Below are 19193 nucleotides of genomic sequence, written 5' to 3'. Positions count from 1 at the left end.
TCAACTATGACAGACAAAATGAGAAAAATAATCCAGAAAATCACAATGTAGGATTTTTTATGAATTTATTTGAAAATTATGGTGGAAAATAAGTATTTGTGGTCACCTACAAACAAGCAGGATTTCTGGATCTCACAGACCTGTAACATCTTCTTTAAGAGGCTCCTCTGTCCTCCACTCGTTACCTGTATTAATGGCACCTGTTTGAACTTGTTATCAGTATAAAAGACACCTGTCCACAACCTCAAACAGTCACACTCCAAACTCCACTATGGCCAAGACCAAAGAGCTGTCAAAGGACACCAGAAACAAAATTGTAGACCTGCACCAGGCTGGGAAGACTGAATCTGCAATAGGTAAGCAGCTTGGTTTGAAGAAATCAACTGTGGGAGCAATTTATAGGAAATGGAAGACATACAAGACCACTGATCGATCTGGGGCTCCACGCAAGATCTCACCCCGTGGGGTCAAAATGATCACAAGAACAGTGAGCAAAAATCCCAGAACCACACAGGGGGACCTAGTGAATGACCTGCAGAGAGCTGGGACCAAAGTAACAAAGCCTACCATCAGTAACACACTACGCCGCCAGGGACTCAAATCCCGCAGTCTCAGACGTGTCCCCCTGCTTAAGCCAGTACATGTCCAGGCCCGTCTGAAGTTTGCTAGAGAGCATTTGGATGATCCAGAAGAAGATTGGGATAATGTCATATGGTCAGATGAAACCAAAATATAACTTTTTGGTAAAAACTCAACTTGTCGTGTTTGGAGGACAAAGAATGCTGAGTTGCATCCAAAGAACACCATACCTACTGTGAAGCATGGGGGTGGAAACATCATGCTTTGGGGCTGTTTTTCTGCAAAGGGACCAGGACGACTGATCCGTGTAAAGGAAAGAATGAATGGGGCCATGTATCGTGAGATTTTGAATGAAAACCTTCCATCAGCAAGGGCATTGAAGATCAAACGTGGCTGGGTCTTTCAGCATGACAATGATCCCAAACACACCGCCCAGGCAACGAAGGAGTGGCTTCGTAAGAAGCATTTCAAGGTCCTGGAGTGGCCTAGCCAGTCTCCAGATCTCAAACCCATAGAAAATCTTTGGAGGGAGTTGAAAGTCTGTGTTGCCCAGCAACAGCCCCAAAACATCACTGCTCTAGAGGAGATCTGCATGGAGGAATGGGCCAAAATACCAGCAACAGTGTGTGAAAACCTTGTGAAGACTTAAAGAAAACGTTTGACCTCTGTCATTGCCAACAAAGGGTATATAACAAAGTATTGAGAAACTCTTGTTATAGACCAAATACTTATTTTCCACCATAATTTGCAAATAAATTCATTAAAAATCCTACAATGTGATTTTCTGGATTTATTTCCCTTTTTTTGTCTGTCATAGTTGAAGTGGACCTATGACAAAAATTGCAGGCCTCTCTCATCTTTTTAAGTGGGAGAACTTGCACAATTGGTGGCTGACTAAATACTTTTTTGCCCCACTGTATCATTGGTTGCCATCCTTGGGTCATGCAAAACATATCCAGAACTTTTATAATATATATTTTTATTTAAATACGTTAAATGGGAACAATATGATATTTGGCCATGTCTCCCAGCCCTAGTTCATACACGCAGAACTACAGTCTTAGCTCGATAAGCTACAAATCAATAGTTTGAAAGCTGTTTACTTGAAGCTGTGCTGCATTCTTTTCTCTATATTGTCCCCCACCTGGGCCACCCCCCTAGCAATTTGAATTCCAGCCAATAAGCTTTAGCCCAAACAATTTGAGTGACAGCTAGTAAGATAAGCACACACAGCAGAGTGAGAACGAGAGCAATGACGTGGTGCACATACAGTTGAAGTCGGAAGTTTACATATACTTACGTTGGAGTCATTAAAACTGGTTTTTCAACCACTCCACAAGTGTCTTGTTAACAAACTATAGTTTTGGCAAGTCGGTTAGGACATCTACTTTGCATGACACAAGCAGTGTTGCCAGCAATTGTTTGACATTATTTCACTATCACAATTCCTGTGGGTCAGAAGTTTACATACACTAATTTGACTTTGCCTTTAACCAGCTTGGAAAATTCCAGAAAATTGTCAAGGCTTTAGAAGCCCCTGAAAGGCTAATTGACATCATTGGAGGTGTACCTGTGAATGTATTTCAAGGCCTACCTTCAAACTCAGTGCCTCTTTGCTTGACATCATGGGAAAATCAAAGGAAATCAGCCAAGACCTCTCCAAGTCTGGTTCATCCTAGAAAGAAATTTCCAAACGCCTGAAGGTACCACGTTCATCTGTAATAACATTAGTACGCAAGTATAAACACCATGGGACCACACAGCCGTCATACCGCTCAGGAAGGAGACGCGTTCTGTCTCCTCGAGATGAACGTACTTTGGTGCGAAAAGTACAAATCAATCCCAGAACAACAGCAAAGGACCTTGTGAAGATGCTGGAAGAAATGGGTACTAAAGTATCTATAGCCACAGTAAAACAAGTCCTATGTCGACATAACCTGAAAGGCCGCTCAGCAAGGAAGAAGCCACTGCTCCAAAACCGCCATAAAAAAAGCCATACTACGGTTTGCAACTGCACATGGGGACAAAGATTGTACTTTTTGTAGAAATGTCCTCTGGTCTGATGAAATAAAAATAGAACTGTTTGGCCATAATGACCATCGTTATGTTTGGAGGGAAAAGGGGGAGGCTTGCAAGCCGAAGGACACCATCCCAACAGTGAAGCACGGGGTGGCAGCATCATGTTGTGTGGGTGCTTTGCTGCAGGAGGGACTGGTGCATTTCACAAAATAGATGGCATCATGATATAGGAAGAATTTGGATATATTGAAGCTGCATCTCAAGACATCTCAAGCATCTCAATGGGTCTTCCAAATGGACAATTACCCCAAGCATACTTCCAAAGTTGTGGCAAAATGTCTTAAGGACAACAAAGTCAAGGTACTAGAGTGGTCATCACAAAGCCCTGACCTCAATCCTATAGAACATTTGTGGGAAGAACTAAAGGTGTGTGCAAACAAGGAGGCATACAAAACCTGACTCAGTTACACCAGCTCTTTAAGGAGGAATGGGCCAAAATTCACCAAACTCATTGTGGGAAGCTTGTGGAAGTCTATCCAAAACGTGTGACCCAAGTTGAACAATTTAAAGGCAATGCTACCAAATACTAATTGAGTGCATGTAAACTTCTGACCCACTGGGAATGTGATGAAAGATAAAAAAGCTGAAATCACTGAAATGTCAGAATAATAGTATATTCTGAAAATAAAGTGGTGATCCTAACTGACCTAAGACCGGGGGTTTTACTAGGATTAATTGTCAGGAATTGTGAAACTGAGTTAATGTATTTGGCTAAGGTGTATGCAAACTTCCGACTTCAACTGTATGTGATGTAGTACGCAATTTTCGGGGACCCTTTTGTTTCATGAGCATCACTTTCAGAACTACTGACTAAAAAGTATACAAAAGTACCAGAGAATCATTTTAAAACAATGAGTAATCACACATGGCATAATTATCGCAAGTGCAGATTTGGTGGACAAACATGTGACTATTGCTTGCTTGATATGCAATACAATGCATTTTTGACTCCATGTGACCCCTTCAGTGACTCGACAGCTCTTGTAGCGTGCTGTCATCAGGATTCCAGCGACCATTAACTAAAACTATGTCCACTATTTCCCCTGCTACCTCTGTCTATGGAAATATGTCCTCAGTTTGGTTTTGCCAGCCTTGATCATGTATAAAGTGATGGGGGATAGCAAAGAATAATAAGAACAGGAGGGTACATACCACTACTGATGTCAAGACATGGACCATCCTCATGTTTGCATATACACCGTTGAAGACAACCTGAAAGACAAAAAAAAAATGTATCATAGAATTCAAACCTGAGAGCCCAAAACAAAATAACTCCAAAGAAAACATCTGCACTCATTGTGGACAAAGCCTGTGACAAACCAAGCAACTGAGTACGTACCAATAGTAAATAAGATACCGTTCAATTTCACAATCTAGGCTATCTCCCAACTTCACCTGCCCAATACAAATAAATGGGATTGAAAAATTTAATAAATTATTAAACTTAACTTACTGCTGCCGAAGTACCTTTGGTACTATGCCGTCCCCTGAATAAAGACAAAAATAATGGTCAATATCATTTGTCATTAGGGCAAGTTTTACTAGAAATATGGCCTGATCACTAGGTGTGCAGTGGTTACTTCACTTTACAACAAACACACAATCATTTCCTTTTGGATTAGGAAATATGTGACTTGAATTACATTCATACTAGACCCCCGCATATGATGAGAGCTTCATTGTATATTATATGCATGGGTCTGGACTCCAAAGTGAAACACGACCAAAAACACAAGCATTGCTGGGACGTACTGTAGTCCTGCCAATAGCTCACTGTCAAAATAGACTGAAATGCTGCTGAAATCACGCCCATCGGGTTAACGGTAGTTCTTACAAATGTCATCTTTCAAGGGCACAATTTTACATAAGCAGCAGCGACAACGCCAAGGTTGAAAGCCCGTCATCGGTCTCTAAATTCTCTTTGACCCAAAACCCCCTTATCTCACTCGCACGCACCCACTTATATTACAACTTCAAAATGATTGCAACACTATTGCTGTGATTGTAGCTTCACAACAAAAAAAGGTAGCAAGCTATTGAAGGTAGCTAGGCAATTTTTTTCCTGCAATTGTCGGTGCCAAAGCCTCCATCTTGCAACAAGATGTAAAAGAAAAATGTTGCTCAGAAAGGTGGTGGTATCCAGACATAGCCTTGCTACATAATTGGTAACGGGACTTGTGATTCTCCATACCCGTTAGAGCACGTGTCAAACTCATTTCACAGAGGCCGAGTGTCCACTGCTTTTTGCTCCAACCTTGTACTTGATGAATTAAGGTCACTAATTCGTAAAGGAACTCCCCTCACCTGGTTGTCAAGGTCCTAAAAACAAAAACCCAGACAGTAAGCCCTCCGTGGGACAAGATTTGACACCCGTGTTAGAGGTTCGCTAATGAAAAGCCTCGCAACTGTTTTCCAACTGTTATTGGCGATACTTTCTTTGTTTCCGATTCGGTGACCAGTTGCAGTTGGTTTTACAAAATCCAGTGAAAACTCAGCAAGATATTAAATCCACATTTTGCACAGAGTGAAGTTCCCTCACCATTTTAGCTGCCAGACAACTTGCATTTCCCCAACATATTTGCAGGAACTAGTCATTTCCAGATGATGTGGCCACATCAAAGACGATACAGCAGGGTTCCCCAACTGGCGGGCCACATTTTATTAGGCCCCTCAAGTTTTCTATTGGACATAAGAGTGTAAAAACACCAGCAAATCAACTCGGAAGTGATAAGAATTTTGGAAATCTGTTCCAACGTATTCCCATGCATAATAGAGACATGTGCTTGTATACAAATGTAAGCAAGGTTTGAAATTATTGTTTTTTGTTTGGGAATGTTTGCGTTCAATTTGCAGTCTACATATTATTTGTAATCATGTTCCGGACCCCCTGATTATCCTCTCCAGGAAAAATACGCTTTTTTTAATCGGCCAGCGGCTGAATCTAGTTGATGATTCCTGCAGTACAGTATGAAGACATCACGAAACTGTCCCTTCAATAGAAGCGATGTCATGGCAACGTTAGCAAGCATAGCGCATAGGCAAAAACACATCAACCGGTCTTGCGGTCATTTCGTGCTGAGCTGCGCATGTGCAGGCCATTAAATAAATGAAAGGCACTCTTTCAATATAAATTAGTTTGACAAAAAATGAAAACATGCGTTTGTCACTTTCACAAGGTTGTTGTACTGACAGATTCAGTTACTTAAGACATTTACTCAAATCTAGGTTTTGCCTATTGAATTAGAGAAAATATTGTAGCGACCCGCACAGACAGCTGTGTGTTATGTGCTAGGCTAGGAGGTGGTTGTGTTGTACTGACCAGTACCCGGTGTTCGCGGGGTCCGACATGTCAATCAACCTGCTATCTGCCAATCACGGGAATGCCTGGAATGTTCTGATGCCGGGCATCCTGGTGGTTGGCGGAGTGGCGTGGAGGGGGTTGGGCATTGAAAGTTAAGACCAGGTTCAGCCTTTGTTCTCTCTCTCTTACGTCTGGGCTTCACAAGAGGCCACGATTGGCTTGTGGGTTATCTGTCATCTATTTGGCGTGTGCTACGGCCCAAACAGTAGCCTGTGTAAAGTTGGTTCAATAAACCGTCAATTCGCAAACTCAAGCCTCTGTCTGGACAATTGTTCATTTATGATCTAGTCAGGTCATTACATTGGTGTCAGAAGTAAAAACGTTGATACAAGTTAGCCAGCTAGCTAGCTGACTTATGTGGCTAGCTACCGTAGGTGAGAACGGGGATTGAAAATGCTTCGAGGGAATCCGAAAGTGAAGGTGGAGGTAGGGGACGATTATGGCCAAGGAGGTGCGTGTGAATGGACGTCGGGGGTTCTGTCTGAGGAGATCGCCAGGGCGTCGGAGCGCAAAGGCCGCTTGAGGGAGGACGTTAGAGTGATGGTGGCTGAAGCGGGCATGAGTGCTTCGTCGAGTGTATTTCGCGGATTCTGGTGGGCGGACCGAAGTGGCGACGTCGACGCGGCGTGACGAGGAATCTGGGGCTCAGGATGTAAACAAACATGGCGGCGCCCAGTTCCCGGCTGCGTCCGTATCTGTTAAGACCCGAGTATTCCGGTAAGGCGGATTGGGAAGCTTTTCATGCTCAGTTTGAACTGTTAGCTCATTTTAGGGGTGGTCGGATGAAGAAAGGGCACTGCAGTTGGCTTTATGCCTCACGGATGAAGCTCTGTCCTGTTTGATATTGATTAGCCCCGAGGACAGGCATGATTATGGTGCTCTAGTGGGAGCACTGAGGAGGCGCTATGGACAGTGTGTACAGCCCGGGCTACTGCGCTCCGAACTGAGGAATAGACGCAGGCAGCCTGGAGAGCCTCTACGGGTGCTAGCTAATGACATTGAGAGCCTCTCTCGGCGGGCATATGCTCACATGCCCCCTCCGTGCAGAGCGAGCTAGCACGGGACCAGTTCATACAGGCGCTCTCCCCTATGGAGCTGCGCATACAGACCCAGCTGGCTCATCCTGAGTCATTGCAGACAGCCTTGGAGATGGCTTTGGAGAGGGAGCTGGTGTGGGCTGGGGCTTCAGCTGGGGCTTTGGTGGGGGTGCAGGGAGACACACCCTCTGTGCGAGCTGGGGGCAGAGCAGCCCGGAGCCGGAAAAGCCTGCTTGGGTGGCCGAAATGACAGAACTCATTCGGGCTGTGTCGCTACAGGCGGCACGAAACACAAGCCCTGGTCCCAGGGTCTGCTGGGGTTGTGGCCAGCCAGGCCATCTGCGCCGAGATTGCCCCATGTCCCCCAGAGCTCAGGGAAACGGCTCGGGGTCCGCATAGACCGGGTAGTGCGGACCCCTGGCTTTCTATCCCAACCACCATCATCTTCAGGAGGAGCCCACCGGCACAGACGGGAAGCAAGGCTCCACTTCCCCCAGAAGCAGACGAGGGCAAGCGAAGGGAGCCTGTTGTTGTGGTGGGCCGGACCTGTGTTGGGGACTTTTGTCATGTCCCTGTCACTGTGGAGGGGGTGCCCTGCTCCGCCCTGGTGGACACTGGGTCCACAGTAACCCTGGTGAGGCCAGATATTGTGCCAGGTTGGACTCAGTGTGAGCCTACAACTGTGCAGCTCCGCACAGTCACAGGTGAGCTGGCACCCATGAAAGGGAAGGGAATAATGACTCTGACAGTAGGGGGCAGGACTGTGCGTCATCCTGTGTGGGTGGCGGCTGTGCAGGACCCTTGTATCCTGGGGTTGGACTTTCTTAGGAGCACAGGCTGCCAGTTAGACCTAAATAGGGGCACACTGAGCTTCCAGGGAGGGACGGAAGTCACCATGGCCCCCCCTAATGTCACATTCACTCAACCCAACAAACCCTTTACTCCAACAGTTAAAGCAGCAGAGACTCATGGCTGCTCCCCTCCCCCACAGCTGTGTGTGACTTTTCCCCAGTCCCCCTGTCACCTACGGCGGTGTGTTACATTCCCCCAGCTACCTCCATGACACAGCCCTCTGTGAGCCCGGGCCGCACCCCCAGCCCAGCTACCCCAGATGGGAGAGGAGAGGACACTGTCTGCAGTGAGGGAGATATGGGGGAGGAACTGTGTTGGTCTTGACCCTGAGCAGCAGGAACGGTTGTGGCAGTTGCTGTTTGAATTCAGAGACAGCTTTGCGTTGAGTGAGGAAGAGGTGGGTCAGACTCTTCTGGTGCAGCATGAGATCGACACAGGTGATGCTCGACCCATCAAGATGCGTCCCCGCCGTATCCCGCTGGCACGCCAGGAGGCGGCAGACAAGGCTGTGTTGGAGATGCAGCGGGCAGACTTCATTGAGCCCTCAGACAGCCCCTGGGCGGCGCCAGTCGTCATGGTTCCGAAGAAGGGGGCAAGCTGAGGTTCTGTGCGGACTACAGGCGGCTGAATGAGGTAACCAGGAAGGACTCATACCCCATACCACGTATCGATGAGTCGCTGGACCTGGTTAGGGGTCCTCCTGGTTCTCCTCACTAGACCTCCGCAGTGGCTACTGGCAGGTGCCCCTCTCCCCAGAGGCCAGAGCCAAAACTGCGTTCTCCACTAACAGAGGACACTGGCAGTTCAAGGTCCTGTGCTTTGGCCTGTGCAACGCTCCAGCTACTTTTGAGCGTTTGATGGACAGGGTGCTGGATGGCATCCCCGACAGCAGTGTCTGGTATACCTCGATGACATCCTGGCCCATGGCAGCTCCTTCCAGTCAGCCCTGGGGGCGCTACGGCGTGTGCTGGAGAGGGTGGCTGCCGCAGGTCTGAAGCTCCACCCCGAGAAGTGCCACTTCATGAGGAGAGAGGTGTCCTTCTTGGGCCACCGAGTGGGGAAGGAGGGGATCAGCACCATGGAGGACAAGGTAGGGGCTGTCAGAGACTGGCCCACCCCCACCGACCAGCGTCAGCTGAAGAGCTTCCTGGGCCTGGCCTCGTACTACAGGAGGTTTGTACGGGGCTTCTCAAGCGTTGCTGCTCCACTGAACCGCCTGCTGCCGAAGGACAAGGCTTTCACTTGGACAGTGGAGTGTGAGGAGGCGTTCAACACCCTCAAACGTGCACTGATCGAGGCCCCCGTGCTCGCCCCCCCTGACCTCACCTTGCCCTTTATCCTGGACACAGACGCGAGCAATGTGGGCATGGGTGGGGTGCTGGCCCAGGTGGGGCCAGAGGGGGAGAGAGTGGTGGCGTACTTCAGCAAAACATTTGACAAACATGAGCGCCGCTACTGTGTCACCCGGCGGGAGCTCTTGGCTGTTGTGGCTTCCGTCAAACACTTCAAGTACTACCTGGGTGGTCTGCCCTTTACTGTAAGGACTGACCACTCTGCTCTCCAGTGGCTCATGTCTTTCAGAGAGCCAGAGGGGCAGGTGGCACGCTGGTTGGAGGAGCTTCAGCCGTATGACTTCACGGTGGTGCACAGGGCAGGGGCACGCCACTCCAACGCCGACGCCATGTCCCGTCGGCCCTGTACTGCAGACGGCTGCCGCCACTGTGAACGGAGAGAGGGACGGGAGAGAGAGCTGCGGGCAGAGGAGGGTGTCTGTGCCACAGTGTGTCGGGCGAGCGGGCCTGTCTGCTGTGAGCTGCAGACTGTCGACGTGGCTGAATGGCGGCAGCAGCAGGGACGGGACACAGACCTACAGCCAGTGCTACAGTGGGTAGAGGCGCAGGTGAGGCCACCATGGGAAGAGGTGACAGCGCTCTCACTCGCGACCAAAGGGTTGTGGTCGAAGTTTGAGAGACTGCGGCTGGCTGATGGCGTGCTACAGCGGGCATGGAAGGAGTCAGCTACGGGAGAGGAGAGGTGGCAGGTGGTGGTCCCAAAAGCATTGCGGGAGGCTGTGCTCCAGAGTACTCATGGGGGGTGGGGACTGGACACTTTGGGGTCACAAAAACACTGCGCCGTCTCCGTCAGGGCTTCTACTGGGGGCAGCACAAGAGGGATGTGGAGGACTTTTGTCGCCGCTGTGACAACTGCACAGCGAGAAAGGGCCCCCAGGCCGCTCTCATGCTCAGCTCCAACAGTTCCCAGTGGGGGCTCCCATGGAGAGGGTGGGAGTGGATGTAGTTGGGCCGTTCCCACCACAGACAGTGGAAACCGCTGGGTGCTCACGGCCATGGACTATTTCACAAAATGGCCCGAGGCCTATGCTCTGCCTGACCAGGAGGCAGAGACCATCGTCGACGCCCTGACAGCGGGGATGTTCAGCAGGTTTGGAGCTGCAGAGTCCATCCACAGCGACCAAGGCAGAAACTTTGAGTCCCGTGTGTTCGCCACCATGTGTGAGAGGCTGGGTATGCACAAGACCCGCACTACTCCTCTCCATCCTCAAAGTGATGGCCTTGTGGAGCGCTTCAACAAAACGCTTGGACAGCAGCTGGCCATCGTCTCTTCCAAACACCAGCGTGACTGGGACAAGCACCTGCCTATGGTCCTCATGGCATGCCGCTCCGCTGTCCAAGACTCCACCTCCTGCACGCCTGCCCTCCTCATGCTGGGGAGAGAGATCCGCACCCCTGCGGAGATGGCGTTTGGTCGGCCCCTGGATAGCCCTCATGTTCCTCCGGGGCCGGAGTATGCCCGGAGACTCCAGGACCGCCTGGAGACAGCCCACACCTTCGCCAGAGAGCAGCTGGTGAATGCAGGTGTGAGGCAGAAAAGGAACTATGACGTGCACACCCGGGAAGGCACTTTGTGGCTGGGGAGCTGGTCTGGGTCTACAGCCCCCTAAGGAAAAAAGGCAGATGCCCCAAGTTGGACAGTCACTGGGTGGGACCCTGCAGTGTCCTGGAGAGGGTAGGGAGGTTGTGTACCAGGTGCAGCTTCCTCCCAGGGGGAGAAAGGTGGCACTGCACCGGGACAGGTTAGCCCCATACAGAGGGGCCTCTTCTCCCCAAACCCCAGGAACCCCACAATTCCCCTCTCTGGCAATGACATTCTCCAGGCACCCACACTCAGGTGCCGCAGACAAGGCTCCAGACAGCCCACTCCCCCTGTCTCCCCCTGTGTCACCGCGTGGTTCCCCAGAACCACGGACTGTATTACCGTTCCCGCTTCCTTGTCCCCCATATCCCTGCCTTCATCCCCTGGTTCCCAGAGGGGCACTCTGCGACCATCACGGCCACGCAGGCAAAGGAGACCTCCGGGTCGCTTCAGAGACTTTGTTTGTTCCCTCGGGGACGAGGGACTTTGTGGTGGGGGGGCTGTGTAGCGACCCGCACAGACAGCTGTGTGTTATGTGCTAGGCTAGGAGGTGGTTGTGTTGTACTGACCAGTACCCGGTGTTCGCGGGGTCCGACATGTCAATCAACCTGCTATCTGCCAATCACGGGAATGCCTGGAATGTTCTGATGCCGGGCATCCTGGTGGTTGGCGGAGTGGCGTGGAGGGGGGTTGGGCATTGAAAGTTAAGACCAGGTTCAGCCTTTGTTCTCTCTCTCTTACGTCTGGGCTTCACAAGAGGCCACGATTGGCTTGTGGGTTATCTGTCATCTATTTGGCGTGTGCTACGGCCCAAACAGTAGCCTGTGTAAAGTTGGTTCAATAAACCGTCAATTCGCAAACTCAAGCCTCTGTCTGGACAATTGTTCATTTATGATCTAGTCAGGTCATTACAATATGAACTAGAGACTAATTTTTACTTCTCCCATTTTACTTTCCAACCCCGTCTGGTCTGTTGAGTGCGCTTCTCGTGACATGTCCCTGAAAGTATTGTCCCTGACAGTTCACTCAGGCCAATAACCATTGAAAAAAAAAATGGTCAGTTACTGTCTGCTTAACGTTGGCTATTCCATAGATGGGTTAGGTGACGTCATAAATTATGCGCAAGCTTCAATGGGGCATTAGTCCATGAGTTGATGTTATTCTGGATGGCCAGATAACTACCAACATTGACAAACTGCCACGTGGAAAATTGTAAGTGACTCATTTCAGCTAGATTCATCTTGTTTTTGACTGATTTCATGTCAATGCTAATATGGCTAAAATCGCTAGTTAACAATGTATGAGAGACGTTCTCATTGTGAAAATGTATTTATGTTTTCAATAAACATTGGAGAAATATAGTTTACATGTTGGCAACCATCTAAGCCAGCCCAGTCTGTGATAGCAGCTAGATCTGGCCTACTTATGAACTGAAACACATTTATATAAGTATTTAGACCCTTAGTACTTTGTTGAAGAACCTTTGGCAGCAGTTGCAACCTTGAGTCTTCTTAGGTATGACGCTACAAGCATGGTACACCTGTATTTGGGGAGTTTCTCCTATTCCTCTCTGCAGATCCTCTCAAGCTCTATCAGGTTGGATGGGGAGCGTTGCTGCACAGCTATTTTCAGGTCTCTCCAGCGATGTTCGATCAGGTTTAAGTCCAGGCTCTGGCTGGGCTAATCAAGGGCATTCATAGACTTATCCTGAAGCCACTCCTGCTTGTTTTGACTGAGTGCCTAGGGTCATTGTCCTGTTGGAAGGTGAACCTTCGCCCAAGTCTGAAGTTCTGAGCGCTCTGGAGTAGGTTTTCATCAAGAATCTCTCTGTACTTTAATCCATTAATCTTTCCCTTGATCCTGACTAGTCTCCCCGTCCCTGCCTCTGAAAAACATCCCCCAGCATGATGTTGCCACCACCATGGTTCACCGTAGGAATGGTGCCAGGTTTCCTCCAGACGTGACGCTTGGTTTCATCAGACCAGAGAATCTTGTTTCTCATGGCCTGAGTCTTTAAGTGACTTTTGGCAAACTCCAAGCAGGCTGTCATGTGCCTTTTACTGAGGAGTGGCTTCTGTCTGGCCACTCTACCATAAAGGCCTGATTTGGTGGTGCTGCAGAGATGGTTATCTTTCTGGAAGGTTCTCCCATCTCCACTGAGGAACTTTGTCAGTGACCATAGGGTTCTTGGTCACCTCCCTGACCAAGACCCTTCTCCCCCGACTGCTCAGTTTGGCCGGGAGGCCAGCTCTAGAAAGAGTCTTGGTGGTTCCAACTTCTTCCATTTAAGAATGATGGAGGCCACTGTGTTCTTGGGGACCTTCAATGCTGCAGACATTGTTTGGTACCCTTCCCCAGAACTGTGCCTTGACACAATCCTGTCTCAGAGCTCTACGGACAATTATTTGGCCTCCTGAATTTCGATTCTCATAGCAAAGGGTCTGAACCTTATTTAAGTATATGTTTAAATGTTTTTATAAATTTGCCAACATTTCTAAAAACCTGTTTTCACTTTGTCATTATGGGGTATTGTGTGTAGATTGCTGAGGATTTTTATTTATTTTAGAATAAGGCTGTAACCTAACAAAATTTTGAAAAAGTCAAGGGGTCTGAATACTTTACAAAGGCACTGTAGATGACAGCACGGTACACAGTGCAAACAAAACATATCTACACACATGCAAGAAGCATATCTCACTCTGTAACAAAACATGGATTTCATATATTTGTGTTTTTGTTGAACCAAGGACATTTCGAAGATAATTTTTTTGCCAAATCGAGAACAAAGGCGGCATCACCAAGAACAGGTTAGTTTTAAAATCTATGGCAGCGTATGTATAGGGCTTTCTTGTAACACCCAGTATGAAAACATATACTGAACAAAAATATAAACCCAATATGCAACAATTTTACTGAGTTAGTTAAAATAAGGTAATCAGTCAATTTAAAAAAGTATGCCCTAATCTATGGATTTCACATGATTGGGCAAGGGCCCAACCACTTGGGTGCCAGGCAAGGCCAATCGGAATGAGTTTTTCCCCCAAAAAAGGGCTTTATTACAGACAGAAATAGTCCTGTTCCATCAGCTGACCAGGTGGCTGGTCTCAAACGATCCCACAAGTGAAGAAGCCAGATGTGGAGGTCCTAGGCTGGCATGGTTACACATGGTCTTTAGTTGTGAGGCAGGTTGGACGTACTGCCAAATTCTCTAAAACAATGTTGGAGGCAGCTTATGGTAGAGAAATGAACATTCAATCCACTAACAGCTCTGGTGGACAAACTTGAGACATCTGTGGCATTGTGCTGTGACAAAACTGTACATTTTAGTGGCCTTTTATTGCATATAATGCCAGGTGGATGGATTATCTTGGCAAAAGTGATCTGTCACTAATAAGAATGTAAACCAATTTGTGCACACAATTTTAGAAAATATTTTGTACAGATGTAACATTTCTGGGACCCTTTATTTCAGCTCATGACATATGGGACCAACACTACATGTGCATTTTATATTTTTGTTCTGTATAATTATCACATTGCTGATTGTTGCAAAACGTTTTGCAACAAACCATTTACTCAAGACGGAAACTCAAGAGTTTCTATTGGACAAAATCAGGTAGGTCCCTCCCAGTTTCGTTTGCTCCTTTTATTTATGGCTCTGAAATGGTAAACGGTTTCCGTAATGAATTACCCCTAGCTTACAAATTGGTAGCTTGAAATAGCCGAATTATCCAATAATACCATTTGATGCTGCTACAATGGCATGAATTAATGGTAGTCTGCTAACGTAGCCTAAATCTAGTGAGAAGTTAGTTATGTAGTATATACGTTTGATTAGTTGCTGTATATACAACCTCTTGTCACAGGGTTATTCTGTGAAGCAATTGACACAGGACACAAACCAGCAACCACTGCTAGTTTACTAAATGTTATCAATACTCGTTAGCTACTAACAAACAGATGGAGCTACCAAAATAACTACCGCAATACTGCTGGATTGTGTGTCAGCGTGATTCGTAGGCCTAACTTGCTAGCTGGCTGGCTAAAAACTTGACCACCACCAACGACGTAGTAAGCAGTCAGGCCCCACTGAAATGTGCATTCACATAACACACGTTTTGACGTTTATCGCGGAAATGTCAGCTCCTGTAACTAATAGCATAATTAGCTTATGTTCATTTTCAAACGTTGGCATTATATTTGCTAACTAAAATGTCGACTGAATAAATCACCGACCTGCCCAAATTCTGTCGTCCGGCCCCAGCGGCAGCACCACCGCCGGGTTTGCGATTACCACCGGCCTGCTTCATTGGCATTATCCCATAAACGACAACGTTTGCGGTGTGTTCCTAATATCTCAAAAACACTATACACTGTAACCAAATGATGAAAAGATAATGTTAGGCTGAGTTAGCGAGCTAGATAGCTTTTTTTAATGACCGCTAACGTCAACTTGCTAGTTCAGCTGCTCGCGCAATGTGATTCAAAACCTTAGAGAACCTTGCTAGCTATTAGCTTATTTAGCAAATAGCAGGCTAGCTAACGTATGTGTAATGCCTATTAAAATAGAACAGTTAGCTATCCTCTTTAAAAATAAATGACTTGAACCTCCGGTCAATTTATTTTTCGATATGCTCCAACGGGATTTTCAGCTATCTCCGATTCTCTCTTCGTTGCTAACAGCGAAAAGAGCAGGTATAACGTACGCCGGCTTCTTCTTCTTTGAGGTTTGTTGGCAGACTCCGCTCAGTGTATTGTCGCCACCTACTGTACGGGGTTGTAAAATATCCCCCAAAACAAAAGATGTCATACACCTACTTTCCAGGCACAACCTGTTAAATCAAACACAACGTACGCAATCTGCTTGCGCATGTCATGATTAACTGATCATGCCCTCGAAGCAGGTGTTTGTTGGATATATTGTTACGGTGGAAACCGTGACAATATATCCATCTAACACTGGTTTCAAGGGCATTATCACTTTTATACAACGGGTTACCAACATATTCAAATGATGATCGACATATTTCCATTAAACGTTATTTTTCTCAATTTATTCGCACTAGTTCATCTTTCCACAATATATAGTCCCGACACAAATCTAGGGACGTAGACCGTCATTGTAAATAAGAATTTGTTCTTAACTGGCTTGCCTAGTTAAAACAAATAAAGGTTTGATAAATAAAAAGAGACGCGACGCAGTCGTTAGTTATTTTTGTTCTGTATCTATAGACGCGACCCAGTCGTTCGTTCTAACTGTTCCGTTGCCATACTGACTGGCAACGTTCTTATCCCTTGCTTGCTAACTAGCCAACTACGGCTAATTTACAATCATGTCAAAAAGTGCAGCCAGAATAACAGCAAAGTAGGCACATTTGCATTTGTTTAAGCTGTTTTCGAGTTAAGATTTATTTGGAAACATCCATAACAATGAGTTTATGATGTGCGACTTTGCCTGGCATAAAAAAATGTGCTCTCTTGTCAGGACACAGTTCAGACAAAAGAAAGACAATCCATGGCGTTCATTTGAGTTGATTTTAATAAATTAAACCATACATTCGCGTTGTCATCCACCAACAGCTGACGTAGCTATAGCTACTTATTGTGTCACATGTACATTCCCCTGGATTGTGCATTGGTTGAAATATCTGCTGCTACTTCTGCTGCCTTGCTTCAGCCTTTTGGGTGTTGTGCCGAAAATCTCCCCTTGACAGAACCCCCCCTTCTAATTTCCTTAATTTTGTGGCTATTCAAATACTTTGTGTGGCACACATCAGAGTCAAATACTTTATAAATGTATGTGTGTTATATTAAACATAGAGGAGGGAGTAGGGCGGAACTTTGCCGGGGACGGCACCGGGTGAACCCGGGTGCAGGAGAGCGCTTGAAGAGGTGGGGTTCGCCCAGGGCGCCAGACAAGCTAGAACCGTCACATACACTTGAAACAAATAGCCACATCGAAAACTGCAGACAAAAATGCTTTCTGCTACTAAAATCAGTGAAATATAGGCTAATCTGACAACGGAGTGAAGAGCAGAAATCTCAACTAGCAAGCAAGTCGCAGCAATGGAGAACGGGGGGATTCTTTGAGATGGTGCTGCAGTGTTCTCTGTTTTCCGCCAGGATGTTGCTTCAGCGTTTTCTGTCTGTGTAGTTTCTGGACTGTGTAGTCCTGATGCTATGATTTGTATATGTAATTGTTCACAGCCTATCAATGACAAAAGAAACGGTGCAGAGGTAGCCTTAAAATAACATAACATATATGCATGTTACGTACCGGACAGACGGCTAGCCAGCTATTCTCAAAATATTGGATTACCAATTTGAGCGGTGAAGTCTCAGTTTGCAGCACATTTTCACATGGATGTATATAGACTGAACAAAAATATAAATGCATCACGTAAAGTATTGGTTTCTTTATCTGAGGCAAGTAGCCTAGTGGTTAGACTGTTGGACTAGTAACTGAAAGATTGGAATATCAAATCCCTGAGTTGACAAGGTAAAAATCTGTTGTTCTATTCCTGAACAAGACAGTCAACCCACTGTTCCTAAACTGTCATTGAAAATAAGAATTTGTTCATAACTGACTTGCCTAGTTAAACAAAGTAAAAGATGCCAGACATTTCCATATCCACAAAAAAATGTTTTTATGTCAAGTGTTGCATCCTTCCTCTGCTGCCTCAACAGTTTATACATTTTTATAAAACCTTTTAATCCAGCCTTTGTGGTTTGGAAAGTGTAGCGACTATTATTGCTTTGATTTATTTATCAAACAAACGGGGTTTTGGAAAAGTGTACCTTTCTCAAAACAATCCTATCTGGTGGATGTAAAGTGTAATTTTTTTCCACACGTGGATTTAGAGCTTGATACTTCAGACAATGAAAAATGATGGATAGCTAATTAAAATAAGAAAATACCTTTATGAATTATGAAGCCTTTATATGCCTTTTTTCAATACATAATTATTATTATTTTTATCATAAAATGTGACGTTAGCGACCAAATAAGTTGTTCTCGGCAATTATCTAAAAACAACTCCTAAAACACCATTCCTTACCCAATAAGCTGAACAGGTGTAATGAACGCATGTAAAAATGTGCCCATAACACACGTTCTAATCACCTGTAAATGAACACTGAACAGGTGTAATGAACGTGTGTAAAAATGCCCATAACAAGCGCTCTAATCACATGTAAATGCACACTGAACAGGTGTGCATTTACCTTAGGTTGTTTTTTTAGTCTTTTAGTTTGAAATTGTTATTCTTTTGTTGTTTTTATCCTATTATGTTTCTTGTGTAGTAAATATTTGTGTTTTTAGTTTCATATTTCTTTCCTGTGAAGTAAGTGCATTGTGTTGCATTCATGTCTGAAATGTGCTCTATAAATAAAGCCTGATTTGATGTATTACTTTGTTCCAGAATAAATGGGCTTTGGTTCTGGTTCTTCCTCCACTGCAGCTTCCTCAACAGTTTATTAATTCCTTTGTAAAAACAATATTTTCATCCAGGCTTTGTGTCTTGGAAAGGGTAGTGACTATTAAAACATTAATATAATGAAACAGATGTGATTTTGGAGGTACTTTAGTCAAAACAACCCCATCTAGTGGATGTATAGTGTCATTAGAATGAGTAGGAAATCACTATTCAAGCTGGAGGAACATATTGTTTCTATAAAATAATGAATAAACGATGGAAGGGATTTGTTTTCACATGGCCTTATAGCTTGTAACTTCAGAGGCAAAATTGTTAAAGTATAGAAATTAAAAAAGATCAACTGTATTCGTGGCGTTGAACTCTAGAATGGCATTTACTTGTCATCAAAGGGAGCCTGTAGCGCAGTTAGTCAGTTGGACCCTTTTCTGATGTCAATGACAACAGAATTTGGTTTTATTACTCACAATCAAAAATATTAATAATACATTCTGAATTAACATAATAAAAATAGCATTAAAAGAAACACAAAAAGAGCCAAATAGGGATTACACAATGATTAAAGACACAGTATGCATCCCAAATGAGTCCATGGCCCAGAGGGCCAAATTTCACACATTTTCCCATTTTGGCGTGGCAAAATCTAATGACAATTTTCAGTAAGGCCCATGTCTGTGGGTTATGTTTTGGTCTGATAACCACATTTAGCTACCTAAAGTGTTTTATCACTGGCATTGTTTATTTGGACCAACATAACTGAGGATATGCAATGTAATGTTGTATTATCAGGGAACAATCATAGCAAAATAAGGCAATTGATATGTATGAACTTGAGGTATGAAATAATGTATAACATAATTGGAATGTTAATGACATCTCCATGGGTCCATCTTGGGGGATCAAAGGTCATACCTGTGT

The 19193-nt window shown here is 45.8% G+C and overlaps 1 protein-coding gene across 10 annotated transcripts in view; it reads right to left on the bottom strand.

The window, feature by feature from the left end:
- Nucleotides 1-15574, bottom strand: part of LOC115139693 (ataxin-2-like) — a 40054-nt gene extending 24480 nt beyond the window's left edge. For 6 of the 10 annotated variants that reach the window (XM_029677352.2, XM_029677354.2, XM_029677356.2 and 3 more), the window contains exons 1-3: nt 15079-15574; nt 4112-4145; nt 3811-3870 (exon numbers count right to left, since the gene is read on the bottom strand). In XM_029677352.2, coding sequence (XP_029533212.1) covers nt 3811-3870; nt 4112-4145; nt 15079-15158 — 174 coding nt within the window. In that variant the 5' untranslated portion in view covers nt 15159-15574. Of the gene's footprint in view, nt 1-3810; nt 3871-4111; nt 4146-5197; nt 5338-15078 lie in introns of all 10 variants that reach the window. The other 4 variants (XM_029677360.2, XM_029677361.2, XM_029677362.2 and 1 more) reach the window with 2 other exon arrangements.
- Between the last annotated feature and the right edge of the window lie 3619 nt (nt 15575-19193).

This window comes from Oncorhynchus nerka, linkage group LG13, assembly GCF_034236695.1.
Source record: "Oncorhynchus nerka isolate Pitt River linkage group LG13, Oner_Uvic_2.0, whole genome shotgun sequence".
In the NCBI taxonomy this organism is placed as follows: domain Eukaryota; kingdom Metazoa; phylum Chordata; class Actinopteri; order Salmoniformes; family Salmonidae; genus Oncorhynchus; species Oncorhynchus nerka.
The sequence above is the reverse complement of the archived record's forward strand: the minus strand, read 5'-3'. Positions and strand labels throughout refer to the sequence as shown.